Source organism: Dipodomys ordii, unplaced genomic scaffold, assembly GCF_000151885.1.
Source record: "Dipodomys ordii isolate 6190 unplaced genomic scaffold, Dord_2.0 Scaffold18, whole genome shotgun sequence".
Lineage (NCBI taxonomy): Eukaryota > Metazoa > Chordata > Mammalia > Rodentia > Heteromyidae > Dipodomys > Dipodomys ordii.
The window spans coordinates 8,867,389-8,877,352 of record NW_012267234.1 but is presented as its reverse complement, the minus strand read 5'-3'; the positions used below and the strand labels follow the sequence as shown (position 1 = coordinate 8,877,352).

At 55.6% G+C, this 9,964-nt stretch overlaps 1 protein-coding gene across 1 annotated transcript in view; it reads right to left on the bottom strand.

The window, feature by feature from the left end:
- Nucleotides 1-4,200: 4,200 nt before the first annotated feature.
- The window catches only part of Vps4a (vacuolar protein sorting 4 homolog A (S. cerevisiae)), a 9,154-nt gene continuing 3,390 nt past the window's right edge, over nucleotides 4,201-9,964 (bottom strand). The window contains 7 exon segments of the mRNA XM_013012671.1: nucleotides 4,201-4,467; nucleotides 5,085-5,225; nucleotides 6,401-6,620; nucleotides 6,863-6,944; nucleotides 7,288-7,436; nucleotides 8,897-9,053; nucleotides 9,822-9,958. Of these exon segments, the coding sequence (XP_012868125.1) occupies nucleotides 4,366-4,467; nucleotides 5,085-5,225; nucleotides 6,401-6,620; nucleotides 6,863-6,944; nucleotides 7,288-7,436; nucleotides 8,897-9,053; nucleotides 9,822-9,958 (988 nt within the window). The 3' untranslated portion in view covers nucleotides 4,201-4,365.

The following is a 9,964-nucleotide window of genomic DNA, read 5'->3' as shown; positions in this document are numbered from 1 at the left end:
GAGGCTCCCGATGGGGCGGCCCTGCTCCCACGTGGGAGCCAGCTTTGCCCAGGGTGGGTTCGGTGTAGGGTAGTGTAGGGTGACTGTGTGTTGCTGAGCCATCCCATGTTTCGTGTGTGTGGGGGGGGGGGGCTGCAGCCCTCCCTCTCTCTTCCCCTCTCACCCCTCCTTCTCTCCCCTCCCCTCCTAGCAAGGCAGCTCTTGCTGGGCTTTTTTGCTTATAGCTGGCGGGCCAGTGCAGGCGTTTTTAGTTGACTAATTGGGGGTCAAATTCTCGGACTTTGTTTCAAACAAGGTTCCTCAGGGCTCGCCTACCGAATATAGCTAGGATTGCAGGTATGAGCCAGGGACTGATTTTGGTTTGGTTTTGAAAGCCTTTTGGTCCGAGAGGGTCGGAAGGTCGGTGGTGAAGTAGCTCTGCTAGGAAGCAACGCTTGGGGAGTTAGAGCAGGGTTCAGAAAGGAAGCACCGTAGCAAAAGAACGCCCTATCTGGCCCGGTGCTGATTCCAGTATTCGGATTAGCGGAGTTGGGAGCCGCTCTGAATTCGCGGTGCTGGGCACTGGGGAGGCTTCTCTCCTGGGAGGTTCAGGGACTGCTGCCCACATGTGCCCTCTGGTGTCCCTTGTGGCTAGGGCAGGGCACAGGGACAGGAGGAGCCTGATGCAGGTCCTGGCCTCAGCCAGCCTGTCACTTCCTTTGCAGGACTGGATCCCAGAGGAGAGCAGGTGGTGTGGTCTGCAAGTGGGTGGACAGCCCGAATCATCCAGCATGAGATGGACCACTTGCAGGGTTGCCTGTTCATTGACAAAATGGACAGCAGGACCTTTACAAATGTCTGCTGGATGGAGGTGAATGACTGAAGTGTGTGTGGTGAGCCGAGGATCCGGGAAGGTGACGCAGACGTGTCAGCGTGAGCTCTACCCTCTCACGCGGCTTCACCTCGGAGTTGGCTCCAATCTGACAGCAAACAGAGGACTGCACATAGGTGCGGAGAGGAATTGGAGGGAATTGGTAGCAAGGTTTGCCTGGAAATCAGCTTTGGATGAAATAATACTAACTTAAGAAATGAACAACCCCTTGAAGGAGTGGACTCTGTCATATGGAGAGAAGTTAATAGTAATTCTTAGTAGAAACAATTTCGTAAGACTTATATCATCTACCCAAAGCCAAGATGTGATAATAATGTAGACCCCAACTACCTGAAAGCTGTGTCTAGAAAGGCAGGTAAGGCTACTGGACCACTTCCCTGAGTTCTTTTCACAGAGGGCTGTGTGTGACCCACAGGATCCTGGGTTTGCTTGATGTCAGTTGTGGAAATAAAACATGGAACAGTGGTCCCAGTTCAAGGATGTGGTTAGTAACTGTACGAATGTAAATACCCACACACTTGGACAGCTTCACATACAGTGTGACGGGAAGATGGAGGGAGATTTTGTGCTGGGCATCTCGGCTCATGCTTTGGGTGGAGGCCATGGAGGGAGCTGAGGACAGAGTGGTGACTGCCAGGAGGCAGAGCCCCTTTCTCCCTCCATTAGGATAGAAATAGCAGAACTGGTGCTTGCTGGTCATAGCACTTGTTTTGAAGAGAAATCATGATGCTCACCAGTGCTTGTCTCTAAGAAGCTAGCAGAGGTGAGGGAACCATAGAATATTTATTTATTTATTTATTTTTTGTCGGTCGTGGGGCTTGAACTCTGGGCCTGGGTGCTGTCCCTCAGCTCTCCAGCTCAAGGCGAGCGCTCTACCACTTGAGCTACAGCGCCACTTCCGGTTTTCTGGTGGTTTATTGGAGATAGGAGTCTCACGGTCTTTCCTGTCCGGGCTGGCTTTGAACCGCAATCCTCAGATCTCAGCCTCCTGAGTAGCTAGGATTACAGGCGTGAGCCACCAGCGCCCGGCCCTTTTTATTTTTGCCAGTCCTGGGGCTTAAACTCAGGGCCTGGGCGCTGTGTCTGAGCTTCTTTCCCCAGCACTCTACCGCTTGAGCCACAGCGCCACTTCAGCTTTTTCTGTTTATGTGGTACTGAGGAATAAAACCCAGGGCTTCATGCATGCTAGGGAAGTACTCTACTACTAGTGTACATTCCCAGCCCCGGAAGCAAGTATCCTTGTAAGGCAAAATCCTCTCAAAAGTGCTCAAGTGGCAGAAAGCCCAGTAAATTGTTTTGTGAATGTGTTTGTTTTTTTAAGAGGGTCTTGCCTAACCCGGGCTGGCCTTGAATTCAAGGTTCTGCCTCAGCTGGGTGTTAGAATTACAGATGTAGGTCCCCACCAAGGCTGGTCAGGAATATGTGGTTTAAACACCAGGCAAACCCCCTTTTCCTCATGGCTTTCTCTGGGAGATTCATGCTGAACAGGTTGTAGGTAGTCAGATGTGGACTCATGACCGAGCTCTGCTCTGAGGTCAGAGACAACCATTAGGGAATTTTCTCGAAAGCACTGAAAAACTGGTCTTTCTGGAAGAGCAGCTTCTTCAGTCTTAAGGTCATCCTTTCCAATGTTGCTCGGTAGCAACAAATCCTTATATTTCCAACTAAGAAAATCTCTCCCACTCAAGGTAGGTGCTAGACGGAAGCCACATGCACAAATCAGTACCTTCAACTAATGGAGTTTTGGAAACAGGATAGGCAGACTTGAGACCAAAATCTCCTGTAGAGAAGTGACCTTGAGAAAATAGTTTTGAGAAGAAATTCCTGTGCTCTTATCAGGACTAGTTGCTGCTGTGGCCCTGCGCTGCTTGAGGCTGCTGCTTTAATCCCAGGCGAGTTGAGCATGAGTGGTGCTAACCACTGATCGTGGAAACATGGAAAGCCAGGTTTCTGTAAACATATCTAAAACCGTGCAGTTGAGCAATAATGGCTCTAAAGCCAGTTTCCTCCTGCAGCTGATCAACGTTTGAAGCAGTAGAACTGAGGAAGCAGATGAAAACAGGAGCGAAGACCCTCCTGCTTCAAGGTCACCAAGTAAAATGTAGAGGACGCCCGACTCGCTGAGTGGAAGCTCTGTAAATGCCATGTTCTGGGGTTTAGTCAGAATTTAGAAATTTGTGCTGGGGATGTGTAACTAAGCAAGAGTTGTCCCAGTCACAGTGCTGTGGAAGAGTCCTGGAGGTCAGGTCTACAGATGTTCCAGGTAAGGTGGGAGACAGTGGCAGGTAGTCAGTGCACCAGCGCACTGGACCATCGCTGTGGAGCCCAGCCTTGAGCTGTGGGTGACAGTTGGCTCAGCAGCTGCTCCTGCCAGCCCAGGGGGGAGGAGCTAGTGAGAGAGCAACTTGACTGTGGACTTGAACACAGGATGCGTTGTGTGTGGCTTAGAGTGCAGTTCCAGCACCCCGATACCCATTTCTACACAAGGCTAATCCCCTGAGCAGGCTGCAAACTCTGGCTCCTCTGCCAGGCTTTGTGTGCACGCCACAGCACACGACAGGCAGCCGTGGAGAGGGGGCCTGCCTGTTCTGAGTCCAGCAGCCTCTGCTCAGTAACACCTCATTGACTCTCTCCAGGGATGCAGGCTCAGGTTCTAAAGCTAGAAATCAGACTTTATGATAACAGGTACAGGGCACTGTGAGACCTGCAGGCCTGGCAGATTGCAGTCCTTCCCAATGCTGGACAGCACTGTCAGGTAAGACCCTTCCATGCCCCCGGCAAGCTTCTGAGGAGCAGGCTTGAGAGCTGTGTGGGGTGAGTTCTCACCTTCCTACCCTGCTGAGAGCCACCGAGCAGGGGAGCTGCTTACTGGAAGCAAGAATGGCCTTCAGAAGCCTGAGGCCGGGCAAGGATGAGATCAGTCCCGAGGCTCGAGAAGGGAGAAGGATTTATTAGACCAGGTCCGGGACAAGGACCGGGGGAGAGGCTGGGCAGAAGAAAAGGCAGGGCTGTGCTCACAGAAACCATCTGGAAGCCCGGGTGCCTGTGCACGCCTAGAAGGGCTGGTGGCTCTGTTCTCACCTAGAATCAGTCTTGTCAAGGAGCCATTTTGGGGTGGGGGGTGGGGTGTCCTGGCTCCCACAGCTTGATTCGTCTGGGTGATTTCATCTTTATTTATAAATGAGACAGAAATCAAAGCAGCATTAATTTAGAACAAAAAAGGTTAAAAAAAAAAAACCAACACAAAAAAACCCTAAACCCACAGATGGGTGGGGCGGGGCGGGGCGGGGAGTTGTGAGCGGGAGACAAGGAGAGCCGCGTCCGTCCGCAGTGGGAGGCGGAGCCCTGGGTCTCGGAGCCCTCCCCTCCTCCCCTCCTCCCTTCCTGCTCTTGCACCGGCGGCCACACAGCGCTGGAGACACCACAGCGACCTCACGACCAGCCCAGGAGCCCCGCCGGTCCCGGGGATCTGCCCCGACTTTCCACCTTCACATTTAACTCTCCTGTCCAAAGTCCTCTGAGAATTTCTTCACTTTCAGGAGGTCGTCCGCGTTCACCGTGGGCCTGGTAGTGGCCAAAGACCGGAGCATGTCTGACTGCAAAGACAAGAGCAGCCACTGAGAGCCGCGTCCGGCAGCCTCGCCGCCCACACTGCTGCGGCGGCAGGGACTTCAGCCCATTTCACAGTGCCACGGCAGCACAGGCGCGGCATCGGGGAAGACTGGGAGAGGCCCGGGCGCTCTGCGCCGCGAGGGGCCACGGCCGTCAGGCCGCCTCCAACCAAAGGCCACCGACACTTCCTTACCAGTTCCTTCCACATCAAACAGCCAAGCCACCGGAAAGACCTCCTCCTCCTCCTCCCGAAGAACACCAAGTGCCACTGCGGTGCCTGTCCCGAGCCCCAGGGTCCTGGCAGGGGCCTCAGCTACCCACAGCCACAAAGGCTGCTCTACCTTGGTGGGCATGGAAGCCCGGGACGGGGCTGGAGACATGGCTCAAATGTTAGTGTGCCTGCCTCGCCAGAATGAGCCCCAAGTTCAGGACTCAGTACTGTCAACAACAGTAGCCCAGGACAGCCTGCCGTGCGCATGCGCGCACTGTGCGCACACTGTGTGCGCTAGCTGTAGCTCTGCTCCAGCAATCAAGTTTTACTCCTGGACCCCAGGCCCCGGGTCCTGAGTTGTGCGTGCTCCGCTCCCAGGTGCTCACTTACCATGCAGACCACAGGCTCTAGGAGCTTGTCGCCAGGGACATCCATCCAGGTCATCTCTATGGCCCCGGGGTCTCCGGGGGAGCACGGGGTCAGGAGGTCGTCAATCATAATGCTAGGGTTGGTTCGGGAAGGGCCAGAGACCTGAAAGTAAGGCGTGGGACAGGCTGGCAGGCGCCCGGTGCTAGGTGCTAGGGGGTGGCGTTTAAAGATGGCTGCGAGGGCGGGTCATGATGGAGTTCTTAGGTCCACAAAGGTGACCTAACTGCCGAGAGGTCAGAGTGGCTGAATGGCTGACCTCAGAGGCTTGCCGACACGCGCCTTCGGCCGGCCTCCAGTTTCTGCCCCAGATGCCTCCCTTCACTAGGGCCTCTAAGTCTCACTACAAGTACAGTTGCAGCAAAAATGCCCTTCCCGCTCAATTCCACACTGGCAAAATGTGTGCCAGCTCCCAAGTTCTCCGTGTGTCCTGCTTGTCAACAATGCAGCCTCCCATCCCCGCGCTTCGTGAACTTCTGGTCTCCCATAACCTGTTCTAGTTCCCTTCCCCCAACCCCCAAGGGTCACTGTCTTCCCAGCCCCCAGGACAGGGCCAGAGCAGGGCCCACAGCAGACGACAGAGCAAGTGGACAAGTCCTGATGGCACTTTGGCGTGAGCGTCTGGCAGGCAAGCGCTGGCGCTCCCTGCCCGGCACCTGCTGTGCGCTGCCGCCCACCCTCCTGTCTGTCTCAGGTGGAGAAGGCCAAGCAGAGGCCGGAGGGAAGCAGGGCAGGGGCCGCCCAGCCCTGAAGCCATGGTGCACACATCCCTGCTCCTGCTCTCTAGAGATGTTTAAGCAGCCAGGGAGGTGGCAGAGAAAGCAGACTCCCATCCTAGCAACTGTGTGCAATCGCTGGCTGCTTGTGTGTGTGTGTGTGTGTGTGTGTGTCCTGGGGTCTGACTCCCATCCTAGCAACTGTGTGCAATCGCTGGCTGTGTGTATGTGTGTCGCTGGCTGCTTGTGTGTGTGTCCTGGGGTCTGACTCCCATCCTAGCAACTGTGTGCAATCGTGTAGCAACTGTGTGCAATCGCTGGCGGGTGTGTGTGTGTGTGTGTGTCTCTCTCCTGGGGTCTGAACCGTGTCCCTCAGCTTTTCTGCTAAAGGCTAGAACTCTACCACCACAGCCACCGCTTCGCTCTGGTTTTTTCTGGTAATTAATTGTACATAAGAGCCTCAAAGACTTCCCTGCCCTGTTTGGCTTCCAGCTGGGGTCCTCAGAGCTCCTCCTCTTGAGGAGCTAGGATTATAGGTGTGAGCAACTGGCGCCTGGCTCTCACCTTCTTGAAATGTGTTGCTGACTGCACTTTCCTGACAGGCTGCATGAGGGAGTCCCGCACGATGATGCTGATGTCTGCCCCGGAGTAGCCTTCTGTCTTCTGGGCCAGCTCGTGGATGTTGGCGTCGGTGAGGTTGTGGGGCGTGCTCCCCAGATGCAGTCGAAACATCTGTGCACGCGCAGCTTCCTCTGGCAAAGGGATGTAAATGCGCTTTTCAAACCTAGAGAGCCATGTACACAGCAGGAAATGAGCAGCTTGGCGCAGGCTCTGCTGGACCTGCAGACCCACGAAGAGCCAGCCACGGGACCAGGCTGTCCCCGGGGGCGGTCACAGACCCAGGAAGAGCCAGCCACGGGGCCAGGCTGTCCCCGGGGGCGGTCACAGACCCAGGAAGAGCCAGCCACGGGGCCAGGCTGTCCCCGGGGGCGGTCACAGGCTCATCGTGGCCAGGGGAAGACTCACCTCCTTCGAATAGCCGAATCCAACACCCAGGGGATGTTTGTGGCACCAAGGACCAGAGTCCCGTCGTTGTTGTTCCCCACCCCTGTGCAGAGAGGAAGCGGGGAGCTCACTGAGGACTCCAGCAAGCCAGACAACCAGCGGCACAGACCTGCATCAATGAACCCGTCCCAGGCCACCGCTGGTAGGGGCCCGAGTAAACCAGGGCCTGGTCTGGCTTTGTGGGAGCGAAGAGACCTACAGTGCTGTCTGCCGGGGAGGGGCAGGGCCTTGGAAAGGGCCTCGAAATCTGCTTAAAGCCCATGAAAGACCAAGGAGGTGGTGCTGAGAGTGGCTGCTTCTCTCGCCAGGCGACAGTGGCTCAGGACAGCTGGCCTGGGCTGGCTTTGGGGGGAGGAAAGCAGGGGGCAGCTGCCACTGGCACGCACCCTGCATCTGGACCAGGAACTCTGTTTTGATCCTTCGGGCGGCCTCGCTCTCATTTTCATTTCGGGAGCCGCACAGGGAATCCACTTCATCGATGAAGATGATGGATGGCTTGTGCTGCCTGGCCAGCTCGAACAGGTTCTTGACTAGCCTGCGAAGTGCCAAAGGGTCAGGACCAGGTGCTCCTGAGTGCCCACCCAGGGTCCCGGCCACCACCACTCCTCTTCACCTAGGGAGGCTGAAAAGCATTTGTGTGTGTGTGTGTGTGTCTTCACCTAGGGAGGCTGAAAAGCGTGTTTGTGTGTGTGTGTGTGTGTGTGCGCGTGCGTGTCTTCACCTAGGGAGGCTGGAAAGTGTGTGTGTGCGTGTGTGTGGAGGGGCAGCGACAAGTCCTCTGGCAGCAATGCAGTGTTAGAGGAAGAGCCTGCTTCAGCATCAGCCTAAATCCTGGGCACCCCACTCACTAGCTAGCTCTGGGCTTAGGGGGAAGCCATTTCTCTCCTCTGAGCCTCAGCTTCATCATCTGCAGAACAGGAGCCAGTGTGGGGGAGAAGCTAGAGTAGAAAGCAGCACCCCTGTGGGATGCGCCTGCTCTGCCAGTGTGGTCAGTTCCCATTGTTCCCTGTCTACTGGGTTTTTTTTGGTCGGTCGTGGGGCCTGAACTCTGGGCCTGGGCGCTGTCCCTCAGTTCTTCAGCTCAAGGCAAGCGCTCTACCACTTGAGCCACAGCCCCACTTCCTGTCTTCTAGTGATTTATTGGAGATAAGAGTCTCATGGACTTTCCTGCCCAGGTTGGCTTTGAACTGTGATTCTCAGATCTCAGCCTCCTGAGTAGCTAGGATTACAGGCGTGAGCCACCAGCGCCTGGCTTGTCTGCTGTTTTAAGAGACAAGGTTCCATTATACAGCTCAGAAGGGCTCAGATTCCATCTCAGCCTTCCTAGTCTAGAGGTGCACTATTACACCTTGATTTCCTTTTTTTTTTTTTGTGCCACTCCTGGGGCTTGAACTCCAGGCCTGGGTGCCGTCACTGAGCTTTTGTGCTCAAAGCTAGCACTCTACCATTGAATTACTTCTGGCTTTTTGAATTGTTAATTGCAGATAAGTCTCAGACTTTCCTGCCCAGGCTAGCTTCAAACCATGGACCTCAGTTCAGCCTCCTGAGCAGGTAGGAAAACAGGAAAACTGCTGTGAGCCACCGATGCCTGGCTCCCTCCCTTTCTTGAAAACTCCCAAATTGGGCTGGGAAGGTGGCTCAGTGGTAGAGCGCTTGCCTTGCATTCATGAGGCCCTGGGTTCGGTTCCTCAGCACCACAGAAAAAAAAAAAAGCCAGAAGTGGCGCTGTGACTCAAGTGGTAGAGCGCTGGCCTTGAGCTGAAGAGCTGAGGGACAGCACCCAGACCCAGAGTTCAGGCCCCATGACCGGACCCAAAAAAAGAAAACTCCCCAATTCCTTTCCAGATTCATCCTCATGTCAGGTCAGTGTCCCCACTAATAAGCTAGCAAGATGAGCAAGATGTCACCCTCCTGGCAACTGGCTGCTCAGCAGCTCCTCAGAAGGAGGGGGACTCCAGGGGGTAGGGCAAGCCGGGCGGGGCCTGGCGGACTTACTTCTCACTCTCCCCCAGCCACTTAGACATCAGGTCTGAGGAGGACACAGAGAAGAAGGTGGAGTTGTTGGCCTCTGTTGCCACAGCTTTGGCCAGGTAGGATTTCCCCGTGCCAGGGGGTCCAAAGAGAAGTATCCCTCGCCAAGGAGTCCGCTTGCCTGCAACAGAGCACAGCGTGAGGGAGGCGCTTCTGGATGGCGGATGGGGGCAGACAGACAGACGCGGGAGGGTTTAGTCACCGCCAGCTCAGTAGGGAAGAGCACATTCTACAGGAGTAGAGGAGTGCTGGGAACTAAATACCTGCCCTGAGCTTACTCCTTGCCAACTGACACCAGCTGGCACTGGATCCTGACTTTACCTCCCCACTCCTATACCCCAGCTCCTTACCCTTACTCAAAAGTGTTTCTGGTGCCAACCACAAGCCAAGGAGTGAAGGCTGGGGACATACTGTGTGCATGGCAGAGCGCTCGCCTAGCGTGCGTGTAAGGCCTGAGTCCTAGGAGCCGCTGGTGGTGGTGGTAGGCCCTGGCCCTCTCCCGGTACAGCATGGGCAGGCCTGGCCTGGCCAGTAAGCACAGGCCGCGGGGCCATCTATGCTGGGGCACTTTGGGAGGGAAGCTCCAGGCCGGCTCCTCAGAAGCACCCCCTTTTAATTGGTGGGTCGTGGGGCTTGAACTCTGGGTTTGGCGCTGTCCCTCGGCTCTTCAGCTCAAGGCTAGCGCTCTACCACTTAAGCCACAGTGCCACTTCCAGTTTTCTAGTGGTTTACTGGAGATAAGAGTCTCATGGACTTTCCTGCCTGGGCTGGCTTTGACTGCGATCCTCAGATCTCAGCCTCTTGAGGAACTAGGATTACAGGTGTGAGCCCCCGGTGCCCGGCTAGAAGCGCAATTCTTTCGTGCCTGGCCTGGCAGCTCTGCGCTCACCTGTGAACAAGTGTGGGAATTTAATTGGTAAAATGACGGCTTCTTTGAGGGCCTCTTTGGCCCCCTCCAGCCCGGCCACATCATTCCACCGTATGTTGGGTTTCTCCATCACCACAGCACCTGTGAGAGGACGGCGCCTGAGC